Source organism: Rhinopithecus bieti, unplaced genomic scaffold, assembly GCF_001698545.2.
Source record: "Rhinopithecus bieti isolate Rb0 unplaced genomic scaffold, ASM169854v2 scaffold_33647, whole genome shotgun sequence".
Lineage (NCBI taxonomy): Eukaryota > Metazoa > Chordata > Mammalia > Primates > Cercopithecidae > Rhinopithecus > Rhinopithecus bieti.
In genome coordinates, this window is record NW_016814745.1 from 1449274 (window position 1) to 1474599 (window position 25326).

At 43.8% G+C, this 25326-nt stretch overlaps 1 protein-coding gene across 1 annotated transcript in view; it reads left to right on the forward strand.

Moving 5' to 3' along the window:
* Nucleotides 1-20073, forward strand: part of DCP1A (decapping mRNA 1A) — a 58251-nt gene extending 38178 nt beyond the window's left edge. The window contains exons 7-10 of the mRNA XM_017851893.1: nt 10379-11137; nt 12648-12713; nt 15266-15484; nt 15882-20073. Of these exons, the coding sequence (XP_017707382.1) occupies nt 10379-11137; nt 12648-12713; nt 15266-15484; nt 15882-15962 (1125 nt within the window). The 3' untranslated portion in view covers nt 15963-20073. The remainder of the gene's footprint in view (nt 1-10378; nt 11138-12647; nt 12714-15265; nt 15485-15881) is intronic.
* Nucleotides 20074-25326: the final 5253 nt, after the last annotated feature.

A 25326-nucleotide genomic window follows, 5' to 3' on the forward strand; every position in this document is an offset into this window, starting at 1 on the left:
AGTTTTGTGTAATTTTATCTCGTGTGTAGCTTTGTATATCCACTACCACAGTCAAGATGCTAAATATTTTCATCACCACAAGGATGTTTTATGTTGCCCTTTCATAAATACACTGACTTCCCTTTCATACCCTCTTCTGCCTCTGCCTCTACCTCTGCCTCCCCGATCCCACCATCATTTAGCCCTAGCAACTATTCATCTATTTTCCAGTTCTATAAAGTCATTTCAAGAATATTATATAGGCCCGGCGCAGTGACTCATGCCTGTAATCCCAGCACTTTGGGAGGCCGAGGCGGGCGGATCACAAGGTCAGGAGATCAAGACCATCCTGGCTAACACAGTGAAACCCCGTCTCTACTAAAAATACAAAAAATTAGCTGGGTCTAGTGGCGGGGGGCCTGTAGTCCCAGCTACTCAGGAGGCTGAGGCAGGAGAATGGTGTGCACCCGGGAGGCAGAGCTTGCAGAGCTGAGATCACACCACTGCACTCCAGCCTAGGCGACAGAGCGAGACTCCGTCTCAAAAAAAAAAAGAATATTATATAAATGGAATCATATATATGACCTCTTGAGATTGTCTTTCTTCACTCAGCGTAATTCCTGAACATTTCACTGAAGTTGTTACATGTATCAAGTTTGTTACCTTTTATTACTGAGAGTATTACAAATTTGTTTAACTATTTTTGGCAACTCGCTTAACTGAAGAACATCTAGATTGTTTTCAATTTTGGGTTATTACAAATAAAGCTCCTATGAACATTTATGTACAGGTTTTTGTGTGAACATAAATTTTCATTTCTCTGGGATAAATGCCCAGGAGTACAAGTGTCAGGTCATTTGGTATTGCATGTTTTAGTTTAATAGGAAACTGCCTTGGGAGGCCAAGGCGGGTGGATCACCTGAGGTCAGGAATTCGAGACCAGCCTGACCAACATGGTAAAACCCCATCTCTACTAAAAATACAAAAATTAGACAGGCATGGTGGTGGTGGTGGTGTCTGTAATCGCATCTACTCAGGAGGCTGAGGCATGAGGATCGCTTAAACCTGGGAGGCAAAGGTTGCAGTGAGCCGAGGTCATGCCATTGCACTCCAGCCTAGGCAACAAGGGCAAAGCAAAACCCTGTCTCCAAAAAAAAAAAAAGGCCGGGCGGGTGGCTTCACGCCCTGTAATCCCAGATTTGGGGAAGGCCGAGGTGGCGGATCATGAGGTCAGGAGATCGAGACCCATCCTGCTAACACGGTGAAATCCTTGTCTCTACCTAAAAATACAAAAATTAAGCCGGAAGTGGTGGGTGGGGTGCCCTGGTAGTCCAAAGCTACTCGGGAGGCTTGAGCAGGAGAATGGTGTGAACCCAGAAGGTGGAGGCTTGCAGTGAGCCGAGATCCACACCCATTGCATCCAGCCTGGGCAACAGATCGAGACTCCGTCTCAAAAAAAAAAAGAAAGAAAGAAACCACCAAACTGTTTTCTAGGAAGTCTGTACAGTTTTACATTCACACCAGCAATGTATCCAAAATGTTTTTAGATACTTAGATGATAATTAATTTAAACCAAATTTTGTATTCTACCTTCCCATGCCCCATTTTTACTGTATCTGGATTTAGGATCATCATCCAGGAGTGTGCAGTGGGCTTACTACTACCCCTTTCTAAATCATGAATCACTTCATCTTCCTTTTGTGAATCATGAGGTTAAGAATTCTTGTACTGCCTAAAGCAGATTTGTTGTGAGACCCTAAGGAAGAAATGGACCAGAAAAAAATGCCTTAAGAATTGTACTGTGGTTAGTTTCCATTACTGTATTGAATATACCAGTTATGTATCCATTTAAAAAAAAAAAAAAGAATTGTAAGGTCAGGCATGGTGACTCACACCTGTAATCCCAGGGCTTTGGGAAGCGGAGGCAGGCAGATCCTTTGAGTCCAGGAGTTTGAGACCAGCCTGGCAAACATGGTGAAACCCCGTCTCTACTAAAAATACAAAAATTAGCTGGGTGTGGTGGCGCACGCCTGTAATCACAGCTACTCAGGAGGCTAAAGTGGGAGGATCACTTGAAACCAGGAGGTGGAGGTTATAATGAGCCAAGATTGCACCACTGCATTCCAGCCTGGGCAACTGAGGGAGACCCTCTTTCAAAAACCCAACAACAAAAAAAAGAATCAGCCAGGCACGGTGACTCGTGCCTGTAATCCCAGCACTTTGGGAGGCCAAGGCAAGTGGATCACCCGAGGTCAGGAGTTCAAGACCAGCCTGACCAACATGGTGAAACCCCATCTCTACTAAATAGAAAAGAAATTAGCCAGGCGTGGTGGCACATGCCTGTAATCCTAGCTACTTGGGAGGCTGAGGCAGGAGAATCGCTTGAACCCAGGAGGCAGAGGTTGCAGTAAGCCAAGATTGTGCCATTGCACTCCAGCCTGGGCAACGAGTGAAACTCCATTTCAAAAAAAAAAAAAAAAAAATTGTAAAGCACTGCCCATTGAAAGTTGAAAAATGAGTGTGACAAGCCATAGATCCTCAGCCTTTCAACAATAGCACTGAGTCTGTAGACATACAGAATTCAAGAGGTACAGATAATGCTGATGTGTTTTTCTGTGATTTTTCATATACTTTTAAAACTTCACTTTTGGTCAGGTGTGGAGGCTCACACCTGTAATCCCATCTGTTTGCACTTTGCACTTTGGGAAGTCAAAACAGGCAGATCATGAGGTCAGGAGTTTGAGACCAGCCTGGTCAACATGGTGAAACTCCGTCTCTACTAAAAATACAAAAATTAGCCGGGTGTGGTGGCATACACAGTTTACTCCCAGATTATGCCTCCCAGGTTCAAGCGATTCTCATGCCTCAGCCTCCTAAGTAGCTGGGATTACAGGCATGCACCACCACACCCAGCTAATTTTTGTATTTTTAGTAGAGACAAGTTTAACCATGTTGCCCAGGCTGGTCTCGAACTTCTTCTGACCTCAGGTAATGTGCATGCTGTAATCCCAGCTACTCAGGAGGCTGAGGTAGGAGAATTGCTTGAACCCAGGAGGGGGAGATTGCAGTGAGCCAAGATTGCCACCGCACTCCGGTCTGGGCGACAAAGCAAGACTCTGTCTCAGGGTGGGGGGAAGACTCCACTTTTTACGTTATAGTGACAAAATTTTATGAAATACTGAGATCTGGATATTGTCAGAAGCCATGTGATTGCCTAAAATTAGCTTAAATTTATCGTCAGCCACCACACGCAGATACTACATTTGTTTAGTAACACTGCCATCTAGTGCTGAGGAGCAAGTACTGCTATCAAGCCTTGATAGTATTACATTCCATTTCAGTAGCATAATTCACTTATTAAATTTTTCTTGAGATTGTTTCTGTAGTGTATTTCGTTTTTGTTTGCTTCCTATGTTCAAGAATAATGCCTGTCTTACAGTGTGCCCACTGCAGTGACCAGTAGCTCCAAACAGAAGTGTAAAATTCTCTAAACATCAATTCTCTGGGATGAGGAATGAACCATATTAAACCTGATGCTGAATATGATAATTTTGTCCTGCGCTGTACATGCTGTTGCTTGCTGAATGCCGTTTCCCGAACTAAACTATCAGACTAACACTTGATCTACATGAAGTATTAAAAAACTCAGAATCCTAACTTTAAGCATATTCAAGCATGAGGAAAGAGTAACATTTTACCTTTTCTGTGGATGATGGAAGGTTAATTCATGAATAAATAAGCCCAGCTACTAGAGGAGGGCAACCAGTTTTTCTTATCAGAAACAGAAAAGAATGCAGAGACTGTGAAGCTTTTGGGGATTTGTGTGAAGAGGAATGTTCTGCTCACCTAGGCTCCTATGACAAATTCAACCAGTTAGGTACAATCATGTGTCATTTAACAATGAGAATATTGTCTTGAGAAATGTGTCATTAGGCAATTTCATTTCCGAACATCATAGAGTGTATTTGTACTTTCACAAACCAAGAAACCAAGATGGCATTGCCTATTAACACCTAGGCTCGATGAGATAGCCTATGGCTCCTGGGCTACAGACCTGTACAGCACATTAGTGCACTGCATATTATAGGCACTTGTAACACACTGGTATTTGTATATTTAGCCTTAGAAAAGGTTTAGTAAAAACACAATATTCTTATGGGATCACTGTTGTATATGCAGTCCATCGCTGACCAAAACATGATTTGTGCCAAATGATAGTATTTCCAAATGTTGATGCATTTTGATCTGTAGCCACCTCAGTTATTCAAACCTTAGCAGCACCTGTTTTCCAGAGGTAAGTATCACCATCCAGGTGATTAGGTTACCTATAATCTGCTGGATTGACATCTCTGTATGGTGGCACACTGGTTAAGAATGTAGACTGTATTGTTAGAACTAAGTTGGAGTCTGGTTCTGTTGTTGTATTTGGGCATCATCTATAAAGTGGCAATAATAATAGACCTACTCTAGCAGATGAATAGAGTAATACATGTAAAGTGCTTAGCATAGTGAGCATTCTGTGTATGATGATTCATTATTGCCATCACAGATTCGTTTATTCCCTCTTATGTGAGGAAACCTCCAAAACTGTAATGCTTTACCATACACCCTATTCTAGAGAAAGTCAGAGAATCTGTCTGGCCTGGCAGTAGTTATAGGGAGGCAACATAGAGAATCTGGAAGCTTTTTTTTTTTTTTTTGAGGCGGAGTCTCGCTGTGTCGCCCAGGCTGGAGTGCAGTGGCCGGATCTCGGCTCACTGCAAACTCCACCTCCCGGGTTCACGCCATTCTCCTGCCTCAGCCTCCCGAGTAGCTGGGACTACAGGCGCCTGCCACCTCTTCCAGCTAGTTTTTTGTATTTTTTAGTAGAGACGGGGTTTCACTGTGTTAGCCAGCATGGTCTCGATCTCCTGACCTTGTGATCCGCCTGTCTTGGCCTCCCAAAGTGCTGGGATTACAGGCTTGAGCCACCGCGCCCGGCAATCTGGAAATTTTCTGCTCCTTTTAAAGTCAGGGTTCAGCGTTCTGCCATATGGTGGTTTCATATTTTAATATAAAGTAGGTATGTTTGTGTTTGTTTGTCTGTATAGACGACGTCTCACTCTGTTGCCCAGGCTCAAATGCAGTGGCGTGAGCATAGCTCACTGTAACCTCAAAACTCCTGGGCTTAAACGGTCCTCCTGCCTCAGCCTCCCAAGCAGCCAGGACCACAGGTGCACACCACCTTGTGCAGCTACTTTTTAAATTTTTTGTAGAGTCAGGGGCTCAGTGTGTTGACCAGGCTGATCTTAAACTCCTAGCTTCAAACAGTGCTTCCGCCTAGGCCTGCCAAAGTGCTGAGATTATAGGCATGAGGCGCTCTGCCTGACTTAAAGTAGATTTTTGGCTGTTCAAAGTTAATTTATGTTTCACTAGACAAGTAAAAGTTGCTGTCTGGATTATGCCTCAGGTGTATTTTGTGATGAGGTTTCTCCATGATTGTTTCTTTTCTTAAATTTCTGCAACATAGACCCAGTCTGATCTCTGTTTTCCAAAGTAGTTTAAATATTGGTTTGTGTGTCTACATACACATTCTATAATAGATGGAGTAGTTATGATCCATTTACTTTGCATTAATAAGAATTAGTGTTGTTGGCCAGGCACGTTGGCTGTAAGCCCAGCACTTTGGGGGCCGAGACAGACCGATCACCTGAGGTTAGGAGTTCAGGAACAGCCTGGCTAACATGGTGATACGCCATCTCTACTAAAAATACAAAAATTAACCGAGTGTCATGGTGCGTGACTGCAATCCCAGCTACTCGGGAGGCTGAGGCAGGAGGATTGCTTGAACCCAGGAGGTGGAGGTTGCAGTGAACCAAGATCACACCACTGCACTCCAGCCTGCGTGACAGTGAGACTCCATCTCAAAAATTAAAAAAAAAAAAATTAGTGTTGTTTTCCAGTACTTTTTTGCTAAGAAACTTGACCCATTTGTTTTCTAAACATATAATGTATATAAAAAGGAATTAGCCCAATTCAAAACTGGGTAAAAGATTTTAATAGGAATCTCCATATAAGATATACAGATGGCCAATAAGCACATGAAAAGATGCTCCACATCATTAGTTAATAGGGACATGCAAATTCAAACCACATTGAGGTATCACTTCATACCCATTAGGATGGCTAGTATCATTAAAACAGAACATCACAAGTGTTGGAGAGTATGTGGAAAATACTCCATATACTCTGTTACCTCATATACTGCTGTATACTGGCCACCCTGTTGGATTGCCGGTGATAATGTGAAATGGTTCAGGCACTAGGGAAAAAACAGTTGGGTGGTTCCTCAAAAAGTTAAACTTAGAATTACTATATGACCCAGCACTTCTGCTCCTGGGTATATACCCAAAAGAATTGAAAACAGGCATTCAGATACTTCCACACCAGTGTTTACAGCAGCAGTATTTGCACTAGCTAGAAGGTGGAAACATCTCAAGAACTCCAGTGTCCGTTAGTGGAAGCATGGATAAATAAGTGTCATATATACATGCAATGGAACATTATTTGGCCATAAAAAAGAAATGAAATTCTGATACATGTTAGAACATGGATGAACCTTAAAAACAACAATGTGAATGTACTAAATGCCACTGAATTTTACACTTAAATATGGTTAAAATGGTAAGTTTTATGTATATTTTAATACAGTTTTTTAAAATAGGGAGATAAATGTCTATTGTGCTGTCGGTAGACATTTATGATGCCAGGAATTCACAAGTGACTAAGAATGTTCAGTGTAGTAAATGGAACTGGTGCACATGTCTGCAGCTATGTGGCCTGGACAGAGAAGTCTGTCCCAGGGGAGAATTTGTTGTCTATTTTGACCTAGATGGAATGGGTTTGAAATATTACCAGGGAGTTTTAAACAAACAGCTGTGTCCTTGATGATTCTTTGCATCGGGAGTGACCAGGAGGTTTATAATGGCCTAGCCTTGGTCATCTTACCAGGTGTTTTGTTGTTGTTGTCTTGCATTGTGGGGTATAATATTCTAGGAGCATTTAATGAATTTTTGTTTGGTACTCCATGCTTGCTATTAAGACCACATGGTGGGCTGGGCATGGTGGCTCACGCCTGTAATCCCAGCACTTTGGGAGGCCGAGGCACGCAGATCACCTGAGGTCAGAAGAAGTGCGAGACCAGCCTGGGCAACATGGTTAAACCCGTCTCTACTAAAAATACAAAAATTAGCTGGATGTGGTGGTGCGTGCCTGTAATCCCAGCTACTCAGGAGGCTAAGGCATGAGAATTGCTTGAACCTGGGAGGCGAGGTTACAGTGAGCCGAGGTCACGCCTCTACACTCCAGCCTGGGCGATAGGGCAAGACTACGTCTCAAAAAAGAAAGACCACACGGTGTTTATGTGATTACAGTTTAAGCCAACTTCAATTTAATGCTTTTTGGGCACCAGACGTTATATTGAGAATTTAATTTTCACAACAGTGCTCTGAGATCATTGTCAGAATGTCCTTGCTTTTCAGATAAGGAACTAAATTAGAAAGATTATGCTGGGCTCAATGGCTCACTACAAAAAATGTAAAAATAAACTGAGCATGGTGGCATGCACCTGTGGTCCCAGCTACATGAAAGGATTGTTTGAGTCTGGGAGGTTGAGGCTGCATAAGCTGTGATCACACCACTGCATTCCAGTCTGACTGAATGAGACCCTGTCTCAAAAAAAGAGAAAGAAAAAGAAAGATTATGTAATTTTCCCAGTTAACAGCTGAGGTGTCTTTTTTTTTAGACCCTAAACTCTACAGTTTTTTTCAGAAGTAAAAATATGAAGAAATTGAACCATATAAGATCTTTAGTACTTTTTTGTATCCACAGTTTAAAATTAGATATTGATGCTGCCTTATATTTGAAGTGAGATTGGTGGAATTTCTTTATTGAATATTTTCTAAGGTGAAATGGTTTGGTATGAAGCTACAACTTTTTTTCAACTGTGGGAGGTTCTTGCCTCTTCCTCCACAACAGTTACTTTTTACTGACTACATTTTTTCAGACCTGCCCTGTCCCTCTCACCTAGCAGATGATGCTGTCCTCATACCAGGGAGAGAAGACAGAATGGCACTCCCTTAACTTTCTGTCCTTCACATGCAAACTTGTGTGCATGCTCATCGCTGCTGGCCCTCTTTCCCTGTTGTCTGACATGAGCCCCTCCTGACACGGGATCTCTTGCCTTAAGCTCCCTCTCTCCTCAAACTGACTTCCCCCTACTCCCTGAAAGAACTTTGGGAGAGAGCACTGTTGAGTGTCTGCTATGTACTGATGGGGTCTGTAGTCCTGGGTAGCGGTGCCATTACTTGGGTAGGCAAGTCCAAGAGCAAGAAAGGCAAGGATTAGGAATACATGAGAAAGAGAACCCCTGCCTTGGCAAACTTGCTCTCCATGTTGTTTGGGGTGCTGACATTAAACACGCACTGGGTTCCATACATGTCAGCCTCTACCAGCCCTCCCTACTTTATAGAGGCCTGAGACTCAGAGAAGTGGACAGCACTCCTCAGGCCACACAGCTGGAAAGGAGCAGAGCCAGGCAGCAGTGGTTGGCTCCAGGCCCTGCCTCTGGGTGGTTGATAGGACATCACAGCTGTGTCGCTACAACCTCCTGAGGGGATGCCTTTGCTCCCTTGACTTGTATTACCATTTTTGTGTTTTAATAACACAAAATAACATTACCATTTTGTGTTCTAAGTCAGTACCTCCAGGTTCTAGAGGTTCCACACAGACCTCCAGACATGTTCACAACTAACTTCAGCTTCCCCCTCTCCCTAACCCTAGGGACTCTTCCTGGGCTGGCCTGCCCAGGCAGTGATACCACCACCCAATACCCAGATACCAGGGTGTCCTCTCGGCTCCTTGCTCCTACCTGGCCAGCCACCAACTCCTTCCATTCCAACTCCAGTTCTCATCCTCTTCTCTGCCAGTATCTTACTTAGTCCAGACTCCTCAGTCTCACCCCTACAATTTGTCCTTTATGTGGCCAACCAAGTGCACCTCCTAAAATATAAAGCCTGATGGCTCATCCCCTGAACATGTCGCCATTGTCCTGTGGATAAAGTCCAGATCCTCTAACATGGCTCAGATACTCTGCAGTCTGCCCACTGCTTCTCTCTTTCCCTGTCACCCTCCCACCCAGCCTCTGACCCAGCTGTGCTGAAGCACGTGTGGCTGCCTCAGTGGCTGTGCTCCCCAGCCAGCTCACCACATCCCTCCCCAGTTTCACTCTTCCTAGCACCCTCCCTCCCACTCAACTCTGCAATTCTGCCTAGTGTGGGGCGCAGGGGGGGCTGGGAGGCGGGCCTTACCAGTTGTCCTGGCCTCTTTTTTCACATCACAGTGACAGCACAATGCCTGGCACCTGATAAATTCAAGAATTTTTATCAAATGGATGAAACAAACATTTGCCTGGACAAAATTGGGTTTGTTTTCCTGTAGAAATGTGATCATACCATAGTTTTATCAATAGTATACTAATTTGCAGTGTACTTTGGGGCCTTACAGATTTTCTGAAGCCTTGAGAATCGTGTTTCAATGAACTAATTTTTTCAGTATAAACAGATCTAAACAACTAATTCAGTCATTTTAGGCATAAAAAGTTGAGGCTGCCTGTGTTTTCAAAGTACTTAGGTGTGTCTCCCACTAAAATGTAAGCTCTGTGGGAGCTGTTGTTCCTCCCTTACTGCGTCCCTTGAGCCCAGGTTAGAGCAAGACCTGGCACCCTGTGAGCACTCAGGAAATAAAGGTTATTGACTGTGGAAATACTGCTTACAAGCACAGGAAAGCACAAAAGGTTTTCCTTTGAGTGGTTACGGTGTCAGTAAGCCAACTTACTAAAATATATATACATTTTAAATTGTCAGGCTTAAATGCTTTGCTTTTTCTTAAGAATTCTGTGGCTAGGGAATAAGGAGGGTAATGGCCCACTGTTAAATGGCTGGGTTTGTTTTCTAATTTACGGAGGTCCAATGCCTAGCGTTTCATTGAGAATAGTGAAAGGTGGAATCACCTGATCAGCATTCGGTCCCTGTGTCTCCTCTAGTATTTCCCTATGTGTTGCTGACATGAGACAATTGGGCACAGTCAGCTTTGCCAAGAAAAAGAACAGTGAATTCTGATCCTGCCTCCCAGAGACCCTAAAAATGTGAATTATATTACCAATGCAAATTTCCGTCCACCAACCTGGGGACACTGGATGAACTTGGGCCTTAATCCTTAGTACATCTTCAGTTTTTTCCATTCCTTATTTTTATACTCCATCCATCCTTGATTCTGCACAATCTTTGACTTCTGGAAAAGAAGTTTGGTTATGCTGTTTTATAAGAGACCTCTTTCACTGGGTGGTTTCATTGTTTTTCAGTCTGCTCCATCTGGACACAAGCATCTGACAGTAGAAGAGTTATTTGGAACCTCTTTGCCAAAGGAACAGCCAGCAGTTGTGGGTCTGGATTCAGAAGAAGTGGAGAGGTTGCCAGGAGATGCCTCCCAGAAAGAGCCCAATTCATTCCTACCATTTCCCTTTGAGCAGTCAGGAGGAGCCCCTCAATCAGAAACCCTGGGTGTCCCTTCTGCTGCCCACCACTCAGTCCAGCCTGAAATCACCACCCCGGTGCTAATCACTCCAGCCTCCATCACACAGTCCAATGAAAAGCATGCCCCAACCTACACAATCCCGTTGAGTCCCGTTCTCAGTCCCACTCTGCCATCCGAAGCTCCTACTACACAGGTTCCCCCCAGCTTACCTCGAAACAGCACCATGATGCAGGCGGTGAAGACCACACCTAGACAGAGGTCTCCACTCCTGAATCAGCCAGTCCCTGAGCTAAGCCATGCCGGTCTGATTGCCAGCCAGAGCCCCTTCCGGGCCCCATTGAACGTGACGAACACAGCTGGCACATCCCTCCCAAGCGTTGATCTTCTCCAGAAACTCAGGTTGACCCCACAGCATGACCAAATACAGACACAACCACTTGGGAAAGGTGCAATGGTAGCCAGCTTTTCTCCAGCAGCTGGTCAGCTGGCCACACCTGAGAGCTTCATAGAGCCTCCCTCTAAGACAGCAGCAGCAAGAGCGGCAGCCTCAGCCTCCCTGAGCAACATGGTGCTTGCTCCCCTTCAGGTAATGGCAGGAGGGTGGGGGTGGGCATGGTGGGTAACTGTAACTGGATGGGATGAAACTACAGACCTTGGTTTTAACTGTCATGACACCGACAGTTTTGAAGAGTTGTCCCTTTAAAGTATGTCGGGCTAGGAGACAGCTGAGGTAAGAAGCCCTATCATGAACAACCAAGTAATTTATTTTCCTATCTGGATATGCACTTTAGCAGAGGTTGTATGTTTGTTTTGCTTTTGCCCAGCATTTCCAGGAGTCCTCATTTGACTCAGGACCAAATTATTCCAAAGCTTAACTCCCTTCCTATCTCCCACAGCACTCTCCTAGAGTGCCTACCTTGTGCCAAGTACCCTAGAGGTGCCATAAGAGCATCCTAGACTTGAAGGTATGAGGTCAAATAAAGCTGATTTTTTTCAACTGTCCACATTTACATCACCTTATCAAGAGGTGCCATGCTGCCTAGATCTCTCATCTCTATCTCTACAGACTCAACAGCAAAAATATGCCCAGGCTGAAGGACAGACATCACATGTTCTCACTTTATTTGAACTCATGGAGATAGAGAATAGAAGGATGGTTACCAGAGGCTAGGAAGGTAGGGGGAGGTGAGGATGGTGAATGCATTAAAAAAAAAATAGAATGAATAAGACCTAGTATTTAATAACACAACAGGGTGATTATAGTCAATAATAATTTAAGTATATATTTTAAAATAATGAAAAGAGTATAATTAGATTGTAACACAAAGGAAAAATTCGTGAGGGGATGGATACCCCATTTTCCATGATGTGATTATTATGCATTGCATGCCTATATTAAAACATTTCAGCCGGGCGCGGTGGCTCAAGCCTGTAATCCTAGCACTTTGGGAGGCTGAGACGGGTGGATCACGAGGTCAGGAGATCGAGACCATCCTGGCTAACCCGGTAAAACCCCGTCTCTACTAAAAAATACAAAAAACTAGCCGGGCGAGGTGGCGGGCGCCTGTAGTCCCAGCTACTTGGGAGGCTGAGGCAAGAGAATGGCGTAAACCCGGGAGGCGGAGCTTGCAGTGAGCTGAGATCCAGCCACTGCACTTCAGCCTGGGCGACAGAGCAAAAATTCCTAAAAAAAAAAAAAAAAAAAAAAAAAAAAATTCATATACCTCATAAATATATATACCTATATACCCACAAAACTTAAACATTATGTATATTCCTGGGCTGTCCCTGTCTCTTAGAAGGGATACAAGTCTCAGGCTTTTCTTTAAAGGTACCTGAAAGGCTCTGCACACACCCCGTCCCTCCGGAACTAAAGAAGAGAGGCTGTCGCAGAGCTCTCATGCAGTTGAATCGTTGGCTGCATAGTTGCAAGATTCTGTCAGACTCTTCCCTTGGGAATCTAGGAACTAGTTAATAACTGAACCATTTTCTATTACTAACCTAGATTTTCCACTGGGAAAGTCTTCTTCAATTAAGACTAGGAAATCAATTGAAACTTCTTATATCCATCTATCTTCTCTTCATAAACATTTCAGTCTATGCAGCAGAACCAGGATCCTGAAGTATTTGTCCAGCCTAAGGTGTTACCCAGTGCCATCCCGGTAAGGACTTGCTTTTTCTTCTTTTCTTTTTTTTTTTTTTTAAGACTAGTCTGGTGCTATAGTGAGAAGGTAGAAAGAGTAGAACAAGGAATTTGATCTGTAATTGACTATGAACAATCAGTTGAGCTAACTCACTACCTTTGGACCAGCCAGGACTCCCTCTTTCTAAAGGACACATTATGTATTTTTAAGTTCTTCTGCTGGATGTGAAGTAAAAGGTTGTCAGCTTAGTGAAAAGAGTTAGCTGTGGCGCCCAGCCCATCTTAGATGTCTTTCCTAGGCCAGGCACCTCCCACCCCCGTCCTGGCAGAGTCCATTACTGTGGCCTCTGTGGATCTTGAGGCATCTGCATGGGTATCTTCCCTGACTGTGTGTGTAGAGGGCAGGATGGGCCCTTACTCGGTATTTGTGAACGGGTGACTGCTAAGAGTGTGGTAACCTGGCTTATAAGTAGGAAATACTGCCCTGGAGGAGCTGTGATGTCACAGGTGGCAGAGCCACTATCCTGCTACAGTCCTCTCATTTCCCATTGCTCTGAGAACAAAGCCTCCCAGGCCTGTGTGTTCTGTCCCGTTTGTCCTCCCTTGCTTCGTTTTTTGTTGTCCCTACTCTCCATCACCCACTAACCTTGCAATGCACACAGGTTTTTTTTAGCTCCCTAAAGTCATTTCTGTTTTCCTTTGAGCCTTTGTACCCTCCTTGAGTCTTGGAGTTTAAATGGGAACCAGCTTCTGACTGGTCTTATATCTTGGAGTTTAAATGGGAGCCAGCTCCTGACTGTTCTTGGAAACGAGCCTCTTTTCTGTGTGTCTTGTCCTTCTGCATGGTGATCTATCTGCAGGAGCTCTCAGCCTGCTTTTGCACCAAAAATAAATAAAGCGTAAATAGCTCAGATGCCAAAAACCATACCCTTGAAACTGTGGCCAGCTCTGTGCTCTTTGTAAATGAGGAAGTGACATGTAAGAGAAAGAAATGTAGATCTCTGTTGATTGTATTAGATCTGAGAATACTGAAAATACTGATGATTACTGGTTTAACATATTCAGATAATTAGCTGGAATTAGCCTAGAAGCACATCTAAATGGAGGAGAGAGGTAGATGTTAGCTTTATTTTTAAGACATTTTCTCATTGCTTTCTATAATGGTGTAAAAAAATAGATTGAACATAACTGGATTTGGATTTCTTTTGTTTTGTTTTGTTTTGGAAACGGAGTCTTGCTTTGCTGCCCAGAGTGCAGCTCACTGCAACCTCTACCTTCTAGGTTCAAATGATTCTTCTGCTTCAGCGTCCCAGGTAGCTGGGATTACAGGCACCCATCACCACACTCTACTATGTTTTTGTCTTTTTAGTAGAGACGGGGTTTCACCATGTTGGCCAGGCTGGTCTTGAACTCCTGACCTCAAGTGATCCTCCCACATAGGCCTCCCAAAGTGCTAGGATTACAGGCATTAGCCACCGCTCCTGGTCATAACTGGATTTTTAAATTCTTTTTTATTGCAGTGTGATTTATATACACTGAAATGCAGATTCTCAGAGTCCAGGCATGGTGGTTCACACCTGTAATCCCAGCACTTTGGGAGGCCTAGGTGGAAGGATCACTTAAGCCCAGGAGTTCAAGACCAGCCTGGGCAACAGTGAGACCTCGTCTCTTACCAAAAAATCAAAAATGAGGGGAGGATTGCTTGAGCCCAGGAAGTTGAAGCTGCAGTGAGTGGTGACTGCACCACTGCACTCCCACCTGGGTGACAGAGTGAGACCCTGCCTTAAAAGTAAAAAAAATTAAAAAAGCGTATTTTTTATTTCTTTTTTATTTTTGGAGACAGAGTCTTGCTCTTTCACCCAGGCTAGAGTGCAGTAGGTGCGGTCCTGGCTCACTGCAGCCTCCACCTCCTGGGTTCAAGTGATTCTCATGCCTCAGCCTCCCGAGTAGCTGGGATTACAGGCACAGGCCACCATGCCTGGCTAATTTTTGTATTTTTAGTACAGATGGGGTTTCACCATGTTGGCCAGGCTGGTCTCGAACCCCACCTTGGCCTCCCAAAGTGCTGGGATTACAGGCATGAGCCACTGCGCCCAGCCAAACAATACAGATTTTTAAATGAGTTTTTGACACATGTATGTATTATCCCTTGGGCAACCCAATCAATATGTAACATTCTGTCACTCCAGAAAGTTCCCTCATGTCCTCTTCCAGTCATTTCCCCAACTCCCCTCCCAAAAAGCCTTTACATTTTGAATTTATCATAGGATTTTTCTAACTGTGCATTCTATACTGTTACTTCTCTTACCTTCTGTGGCAGTTGGACTTGGCTTCCCGTGATGATTCTAGGACGTTCTTATATAAATGGGCTCGTCATCCTTTAGCTAACGGAAGTTTATAACCAGATGCTAGATGTTCAAATGCTCCTACTGAATGTTTACTTGAGCCCAAAATAATCTGTCTCTGGGCTTCACTCTTCTGCTGCTTGTGCCTGTTTCCACATGGTCCCTATTCTGGGCCTGGCTACTGGCTTCTGCACTTTGGTACAAAATGACCATTGTTCCTCTCCAGGTTGCAGGCGCCCCACTGGTTACTGCAACGACCACTGCAGTGTCTTCAGTCCTGCTGGCCCCAAGTGTTTTCCAGCAGACAGTTACAAGGTCTTCAGATCTTGAGAGGAAAGCCAGCTCTCCTTCTCCTCTAACTATTGGAACGCCAGAAAGTCAGAGAAAGCCTTCCATTATTCTCAGCAAGTCTCAGCTCCAGGATACATTAATACATCTCATAAAGGTATGTAGGATACCAATTTTATGTTTGATTTTTCATTACTTAATAAAATAAATTGTATACATTCCTCCTACAGAATCAGCTCATAAAGTAAATTCAAAAGACTAGCTGGAGGCCGGGCAAAGTGGCTCACACCTGTAATCCCAGCACTTTGAGAGACCGGGGCGGGCAAAAAAAAAAAACAGACTGGGAGTACTGTTTCTCTTTTTTCAAGCACACCGTCCTGGTGGAGAAATATCTGCGTGAACTCAATATATTAATCATGATTGTCTCTGGATAGTGGGATTATCAGTTATACAAATCATTTATACAATTTTTTTTCCTAAACTGTTACCAAGGAAGTAAAATCTGTTGAGGTAAATGTGGCATTCGTATCCTTAACCTTTCCCATCTCTTCTAGAATGATTCCAGCTTCCTCAGTACACTTCATGAAGTCTACTTGCAGGTGCTGACCAAGAACAAAGACAACAACAACCTATGACTGGAGCAGAGTAAGTCTAAAGGCAGAGTGCTAACCTCAGAGACAAATAGGCTTCATCATGGAAACTTCTGAGCAGAACATCGAGTTTGAGAATCCTGAAATTGAGCCTATGAGAAAGAGACTCATTTCTTAAGAATGTTTTCCAAGTGACATTCTCAGTGATAATGGAGGTTTCACTGTGAAGCATCACCAGCAGACCTTTGTTTTGACAAAAAAAAAAAAAATCATTGTGTTAAGTTATATGGGTGTTTTCATCAGCTAGGAGCAAGGCTGTGGAATAAGGAATCTGATTCTCAGCTCGCTTTCACTTTCAAGGACTTACAGAGGAGTAGTCACCAGCCTCACAGCAGAAGTTCAGCCTGGCCCCCACCGCTTGTCCCAGCCTACCCCATAGAAACAGGCTTTGGGCTGACAGTCAAGTTCTAAACAGAGTAGAAGGCAGCTCTGCAAAGTAGCTTCGAGCTTTTAGGACCAGAATTTAAGGCGGCAAATTGGGAATTATTTCCTCAAGTGAAATATATTTTATATGAATGCCCCGTTTGGGCCTTAAAAGTTGTGAAATTTCTTAATAGCGTTTTGTTTTTAAGTGCCCCAGTCCTGCCCCGCAGCAGGCCCCCAGTGCAGCATTACCGTTTGAATAGGGCGCTGTCAGGCTCTGACACAGGCATGTCACACCTTTGAAGGAAGGCTGGGACTGGGAATGCCCACATCCTATCAGATCTTCATTTTAGGTTGAACTCTCCAGTGGTTCTGAAAATGCTAAGTTTGTGTGTGAAGCACAGCCTTATTTTCCTTTTCTGTCATTGTTGATTGTTTTCCTTAACACTTTGACAAAAGGACCTGTGGACCAATCTGACAAAGCCATCCTGGTTCCTTTCCTTGAGTGTACTGAGAATAGTTTTAAAGCTATGCAGAAAAGGGAGCTGTTATTCACACTGCCCTTATTTTGTTGTAGAACTATGGAGTTAAAAGAAAATGTGATTCCGAACTCTACCAATGTATTCCTAGGCTGTGAGTACTTTCCCAGCCCAAAGTGTGAAAATATGTAAAGAAGCTTTGTTATGCTGCTATTGATCTGCCATGATTTCTATTTATTCTTTTATAGCATGTAATGGTGTTTAGTAATATTTTAATGTAGATTTTGATTTATTTCAGCAATAGTAATTTTAAGATATTCTTTGAATGAAAGTGTCTTCGTTTCTATGATACAGGTCATTTTGTAGTATTTAACCAATTAAGATGCACTGCTTACTTTTTATGAGCACTATTTAATGATGGGGTAAAAACCCAATTGGCTCAACCAGCTAGTATAAGGATTAGCTGTGAATAATGCTGACAGATATGATGGTTCCTTGGGAACAATCATTTAAGCTTTAATGGTAACTCAATCATAAGTCCATAGATTATTTTTTTCTAGCTGAAATTCTAGAAGATTACTTGTGAATTACATACTTGTTTTAGTTTGGTCTTAGTTTTTAGCATAAAGAATGATTGGCTTTTGTTGATCTAAACATGCTTCCTGGACAGGGTTTCTGCTTCTCATTTTAGTGTCTTCTATTGCTGTCTACCTAATTATGTGTGAATTGTGCAGAATTCAGGGAAGCTTATAAGTTTTCATGCTCAATTATGAATAGTTTGTTTTCACAGATAGTGTGTAAATTAAGCAACCAAAAATGAATTGCTTATGCATCATCTGGGAACGAGAAAGCTGTAGTAGGATACAGAGTGTTGCTGACACCGAGAGATGGTGTCCAGGGACCCACGTGACTTCCATAAAGTGGACGCACCAGTAGGTGTGATTGCACCCCAAATGTGGTCTCAGTGGGCTTTGGTGAACAGACAAATCAAGGGATTCTTGAATTGAAATTATGCTTTTGAGTATGTAATATTATGAGAGAGTTAAGAGAGAATATCCTAAAGAGAGTCTGTGATCATATTAATTTTCACCTTTAATGCTAGGAATGGATATGATAGACAGTAAAGAGAATCTATGATAAGGCTTCCTTAGTATGAAAGTAAACTTAAGTGCCCAAGTCATGAAGATTTGAAAAGGGTAAACCTGTTTCACCTCCCAAATTTGTATATTCAAAGCATTTACTTAAAATTCAGAAGCCAGAAGTTCATGTCATGATTACCAGGAAGTTCAGGCCAGAATGAATCTCTAGAGAAGCCAGGCCAAGCCTGGATAATTGCAGTTGGATGACCCTGGCCCGAAAGTCACAGTTCAGTTGCCTTATTCCTAGTTCAGGCTTACTATCTAGAACCTCATGCTAGCTTAGGTTGCATGTTTACATTGCTGCAGTGTCTTTATTGGAAGCTTAGTTGAATCGAAAGGGACACCGAGATGGAGATGCTTCTGGCTAGATTTCGCAGAACCCCAGGAGACCTGCATTTAGACCACTCTATTTTTGTGCCCACCCCCACCCCCAGGGTCTAAGTGTGGGCTCCAAGAGGAGCAGCCCGGAGCTTGGAGGAGAGGTGTGTCTGCGGCACCACTGGTGGGTGGTGCTGCTCTTCTTTTTGTTGTAGTTAATGTGTTGTCTTTTAATGGACTCTCACGCCTCCCAGACAGCCTTGTTCCCTTAAGGCAGAAGCTCTTCTTCATTGTGTCCCTCCCGGGATTCGAAAGGTGTGAGATTTGGCCTGCTTGACTTTGAATTCCAGTTTTGCAAGTGACTCTCAGTGTCAGAAGCATTTCATGCTGTCCACATGTGATATGTCCATAGCTCACCTTCAGAGGCTTAGATATAGCCATCACAGAGAGTGATATTTTATTAAGAACCCAAGTCCCAGCCTGACCAACATGGTGAAACCTTGTCTCTACTAAAAATACAAAAATTAGCTGGGCGTGGTGGCGCACGCCTGTAATCCCAGCTACTCAGGAGGCTGAGGCAGGAGAATCACTTGAACCCGGGAGGCAGAGGTTGCAGTGAGCCAAGTACGAGCGACTGCACTCCAGCCTGGGTGACAGAGTGAGACTCGATGTCAAAAACAAAGGAAAAAAAAAAAAGAAGTCAAGCTGGGCCCCTATCTACAGGGGGACACACAAGCTTAGTTTAGTATATGTCTAACCAGATTTTGCATGTCAAGCATTTGTTCTTTTCCTGGCTTATGTTTTCTTGTAGAAATTATATAAACCCCTATCATCCACTACTAGGTAAATTTTTAAACCATGCAGCTTTATTACTCTCCTCCCCCAAAGAATGTAGTTTGAAATTTTCTCGTTTCCATAGTAGAGGCCCTAACTGCCATTGTATTACTAATAATGCAACATGAAATTGAAGGTGCCTAACCGCTCAAAAAACAAAATCAGCCATCATACTGTAACTCTGAGAGGAATGAGAGGTGGCACAGGCACGAGTGGGCTCAGCCCATGTGAGTGAGGAGAACTGAGGAATCATGGGGTGCGCATCCTGCATCCTGGCTGCACATTAGCTGCAGAGCACGTGTTTCTTTCTTGCCTCCCTTCGGTTTTCTTCAGTTGCGTTCAGCGTACCTTCTGGAACCAATAGTGATCTCTGTTTTCAAGTCTCTAAAATGCTAAGATCTGAGCACAGTCAAGCAGCTTACACTAGGCTTATTTACAGCTGTGCTTGAGAACATTTCCGAGTGGACCAGGGCCTCGAGGAGCCTGTTTTTCAGCAAATTCAGCAGATGTGTGCAGTGATTCCCTCCGTTTTGTATTTGACACCTTCATTTAAAATGCTAAGATGCAATATCATTCACTTCAAAGTGGGGAAAATGCAGAATTGTGTTTCCTTTTTATCGGTGTGATTCCTTAAGAAACATGTTTTTAAAATATGTGTTCTAAATGGTTTTTTATTCTGTATTACTGCTTTGACCATGTGGCTCTCATGACTTTCATTGTACCAGATTCTCAGCTCCCTGAAATGTGGGGACGAGAAGCTCTGGAATTACAGCAAGGTTTTTGTTCCATGAGCGCAATACTGTATCATTAACATTTTTAATGGTATGGATTTTATACCATCTGTGTATGTTTGCAAATATTAAGTTATTACATGTTTTAAAATGAGCGTTTTTCATCCTAAATTTTATATGTTTGCAAATATATTTTTTTAATAAAATTTCAAAACCAAGTTTTAGCACCTACTAAAATTTAATTGTGTTTTTATTTAATTTGTAGAAATAGGAACTTTTGAATGAGTTGCTGCACTTTTGCAGTGCCATACTGGTGAAATGGGATGAGGCAAAAAAACAGAACTGACAAAACTGTTACCAGCTCCTTATGTAGTTCATAAGCATGAGGATTAGGTGTTCACACACAGGTGTGAGATGTGCCATCCTGAAACATTGGTACAATGTCGGCATATTACCTGTCTGACATAGAAAGAAAAAAGAAAGAAAACTGTTATCTACTTGTTTCCAGCCTGTATTGTCAGGGTTCTCCAGAGAAACAGACCTGATAGAAGATAGAGGTACATACCATGTGATATTTCAGTCAACAATGGACCACATCTATGACAGTGGCCCCATGGAGTTATAACCCTATTTTTATCCGACCTTTTCTATTTTTAGATACACATATACTTATCCTTGTGTGATAGTTGCCTACGGTATTCAGTTCAGTCACGTGCTGTACAGGTTTGCAGCCTAGGAGCCATAGGCTACACCATGCATGTAGCCTAGGTGTGTAGTAGGCTATACCATCTAGGTTTCAGTTACCCACAGTCAACCCAGGTCTGAAAATATTAAATACAAAATTCCCGAAGTAAACCATTTTAAGTTTGATGCTGTTCTGAGAAGCATGATGAGATCATTTGCCATCTCACCTGGGCTGCGAATCATCCTTTGCCCAGCAAATCCACGCTATATATGCTGCCCACCAGTTAACCACTTAGTAGCCATCTCAGTTATCAGACCAACTGTTGGGGTATTACAATGCTTGTGTTCAAGAAACCCTTATTTAATAATGGCCCCAAAGTGCAAGAGTAGTGATGTGGCAAGTCGGGTATGCCTCAGGCCATAAAGTGCTTCCTTTAAGTGAAAAGTTAAAGTTCTCAACCTTTTAAGGAAACAAAAGTCACATCTGGCTGGGCGCGGTGGCTCACACCTGTAATCCCAGCACTTTGAGAGGCTGAGGCAGGTGGATCACCTGAGGTCGGTAGTTCAAGACCAGCCTGACCAACATGGAGAAACCTCGTCTGTATTAAAAATACAAAATGAGCCAGGTGTAGTGGCATATGCCTGTAATCCCAGCTACTGGGGAGACTGAGGTAGGAGAATTGCTTGAACCCGGGAGGCACAGGTTGCAGTGAGCCAAGATCATGCCATTGCACTCCAGCCTGGGCAATAAGAGCAAAACTCTGTCTCAAAAAAAACAAAAAAAGAAAAGTCACATCTGAGGTTGCTGAGATAGACATAAAAATGAACTTTGCATCCATAAAATTATGAAGAAAACTTTGCTCCAGTTTTGCCGTTGCTTTTTTTTTTTTTTTTTTTTTTGACACAGATTATCTGTCGCCCAGGCTGGAGTGCAATGGCCTAATCTCGGCTCACTGCAACCTCTGCCTCCTGGGTTCAAGCAATTATCGTGCCTCAGCCTCCTGAGTAGCTGGGACTGCAGGCATGTGCTGCCCACCGGGCTAATTTTTGCATTTTTTGTAGAGATGGGGTTTTGCCATGTTGGCCAGGCTGGTCTCGAACTCCTGACCTCAAGTGATCTGCCTACCTCAGCCTCCCGAAGTGCTGGGATTTCAGGTGTGAACCACCATGCCTGGCCTGCTGTTGTACTTTAAACTGCAAGTTATAGCCATGGTATGTGATAAGATGGAAGAGGTGACTGGATGTGGTGGCTCACACGTGTACTCCCAGCACTTTGGGAGGCCAAGGAGGGAGGATCGCTTAAGCCCAGGAGTTCAAGACTAGCCTGGGCAACAGAGTAAGACCCTATCTCTACAAAAAAATTAAAAATTAGTTGGGCATGGTGGCTTGTGCCTATAGTCCCAGCTATTCAGGAGGCTAAAGTGGGAAGATCGCTTTAGCCCAGGAGGTGGAGGCTGCAGTGAGCCATGATTGTGCCACTGCTCTCCAGCCTGGGTGCTAAAGACCCTGTCTCAAAACAAAAGATGGAAAAAGCATTAAATTTGGTGGAAGACATGAACAGAAAATGTGTTCTGATTGACAGCAATATGTTGCACCAGAAAGCATTGAGCCTATCCAGAGACTTAAAAGATACCTTAAATGGGGACACCAAGCTATTTACTGCAAGAAAGGGATGGTTACACAGATTTCAGGAATACAGAAGGTCAACAGTAGCCTAATGCTGTATCACAATGCCTACGTCATCACCTCACTTATCATCCCGTAGGCACCATACCATCTCATATCATAAAAGAAGGGTGAGTACAATACAATAAGATACATGATAGATGATAGATGATATAGATAGATTAGACAGATAGATAGCTTTCTGTTTTGGTTTTGAGACAGAGTCTCTCTCTCTTGCCCAGGCTGGAGGGCAGTAGTGTGATCTCAGCTCACTACAATTCCACCCCTCTCCCAGGTTCCAGTGATTCTCGTGCCTCAGCCTCCCAAGTAGCTGGGACTACAGGTCTGCACCACCACGCTGGCCAGCTAATTTTTGTATTTTTTAGTAGAGATGGGTTTTGTCACGTTAGCCTGGCTGATCTCAAACTCCTGACCTCAGGTGATCTGCCCGCCTCAGCTCCCAAAGTGCTGGGATTATAGGTGTGAGCCACCATGCCCAGCCTACAATAAGATATTTTAAGAGCTAGGCGCTGTGGTTCATGCCTGTAATCCTAGCACTTTGGGAGGCCAAGGCGGATGGATCACCTGAGGTCAGGAGTTCAAGACCAGCCTGACCAACATGGTGAAACCCCATTTCTACTAAAAATACAAAAATTAGCTGGGTGTGGTGGTGCACGCCTGTAATCCCAGCTACTCGGGAGGCTGAGGCAGAAGAATCGCTTGAACCTGGGGGGTGGAGGTTGCAGTGAGCCGAGATTGCGCCATTGCCCTCCAGCCTGGGCAACAACAGTGAAACTCCATCTCAAAAAAAATAAAAATAAAAAGACATTGGCTCACATGGTTTTACAGGCTGAGAATTCCCACTGTCTGCTGTCTGCAAACTGGAGACCAGGAAACCCAGTGGTCTAGATTCCAGACCGGGTCTGAAGGCCTGAGAACCAGGAGCACTGAAGGCAAAAAATGGACATCTCAGTGCAGTCAGGCAGAGTTAATTCATTCTTATTTATTTATTAGAGATGGGGTCTCTCTCTGTTGCCCAGGCTGGAGGAACTCAGGGGATCCTCCTGGTAACCGCTCAAGACAAATCTGCCTCCCATTCTATTCAAAGTCATCCTTTTGCTCACTGAGAAGCATATTCTGATTGCCTCCTTTGGAAAGGCTTATCAGAAGCTCAAAGAATGCAATCATTTTTCTCTCACCTATGACCTAGAAACCCACTCCTTGCTTCAAGTTTTCTGGATGGAACCAGTGTACTTCTTTTTTCTTTTTTTTTTTTTTTTTGAGATGGAGTCTCACTCTATCACCCAGGCTAGAGTGCAGTGGTGCAATCTCGGCTCACTGCAACCTCTGCCTCCCAAGTTCAAGCAATTCTTCTGCCTCAGCCTCCTGAGTAGCTGGGACTACAGGCACACGCCACCACGCCAATTTTTGTACATTTAGTAGAGACGGGGTTTCACCATATTGACCAGGCTGGTCTCGAACTCCTGACCTCATGATCTGCCCACCTCAGCCTCCCGAAGTGCTGGGATTACAGGCATGAGCCACCGCGCCCAGCCAAACATACTGTGCTTCTTACATACATTGATGTCTCATGTCTCCCTAAAATGTATAAAACCAAACTGTGCACTGACCACCTTGGACACGTGTCCAGGACTTCCTGAGGCTGTGTCACAGGCACATGTTCCTCAACCTTGGCAAAGTAAACTTTCTAAATTAACTGAGACCTGACTCAAATTTCCAGGGTTTACACTAACATTCAGGCCTTCAACAGATTGCAAGGTGCTCAACCACACTGCTGAGGGCAGGTCTGTTTTGCTCAGTCCACCCATTCAAAGGCTAATGTCTCCCAGAAACACCCTTGAAGGCATGCATACCCAGAAATCATGTTGAACCACCTGTGTAGGCACCCTGTGGCTCAGTCAGGTTGACACATATAATTAACCATCACAGCCTATTCCCAGGCAGCTGGATCACAGGCCATATGGATTATTAGATCTGAAGCTTCTGAGTCCTGGTACCTATTAAATACTTCCTTCCTAGTAGCCACACATTGTGACTCATATGGGTAGACGTCTTTTTTTTTTTTTTTTTTCCAGACAGAGTCTCACTCTGTCACCCAGGTTGGAGTGCAGTGGCGCAGCCTCGGCTCACTGCAACCTCCGCCTCCTAGGTTCAAGCAATTTTCGTGGCTCAGCCTCTTGAGTAGCTGGAACTACAGGCGTTTGCCACCACACCCAGCTGAATTTTTTTTGTATTTTTAGTAGCGACGGGGTTTCACCATGTTTGCCAGGCTGGTCTCAAACTCCTGACTTCAAGTGATCCACCTGCCTCGGCCTCCCAAAGTGCTGGATTACAGGCATGATCCATCGCGCCTGGCCTCATATGGGTAGACTTCTAAAGAACTCTCAGGTGACCAGGTACAGTGGCTCATACCTGTAATCCCAGCACTCTGGGAGGCTGAGGTGGGCAGATTACTTGAGGTCAGTCGTTCGAGACCAGCCTGGCCAACATGGTGAAACCCCGTCTCTACTAAAAATACAAAAATTAGCTGGGTGTGGTGGTGCACTCCTGTAATCCCAGCTACTCTACTCAGGAGGCTGAGGCAGGAGAATCACTTGAACCCAGGAGGCAGAGATTGCGGTGAGCCGAGATCGCACCACTGCACTCCAGCCTGGGCAACAGAGCAAGACTTTGTCTCAAAAGAAAAGAAAAGAAAAAAAAAGAACACTAAGGTTTCCCAGATAAAGGGCATAATTCTAATCACGGCCAAAAACACAGCCTGAATCATTTCCCAGATTCAATCAATTAATGTGTCTTAAGCTCTTATGATGTGCTTGGCGTCTAGGATGATAATGAAGAAAAGAAGCGGGGAGGGACGGAGGTAAGTAAAACATAATTATTATAGAAAATAGAGAAAAGTTTAAATGAAAAAAGGTGGGTTTTTCGTTTTTCTGGTTTGGTTTTTGTGTTTGTTTGTTTGTTTGTTTGTTGAGTCTCACTGTGTCACCCAGGCTGGAGCGCAAAGATGCAATCCTGGCTCACTGCAGCCTTATTTTTAGTAGAGACAAGGTCTGGTTTTGTTGCCCAGGCTGATCTTGAACTTCTGGGGTTAAGCAATCTGCCCACCTTGGCCTCC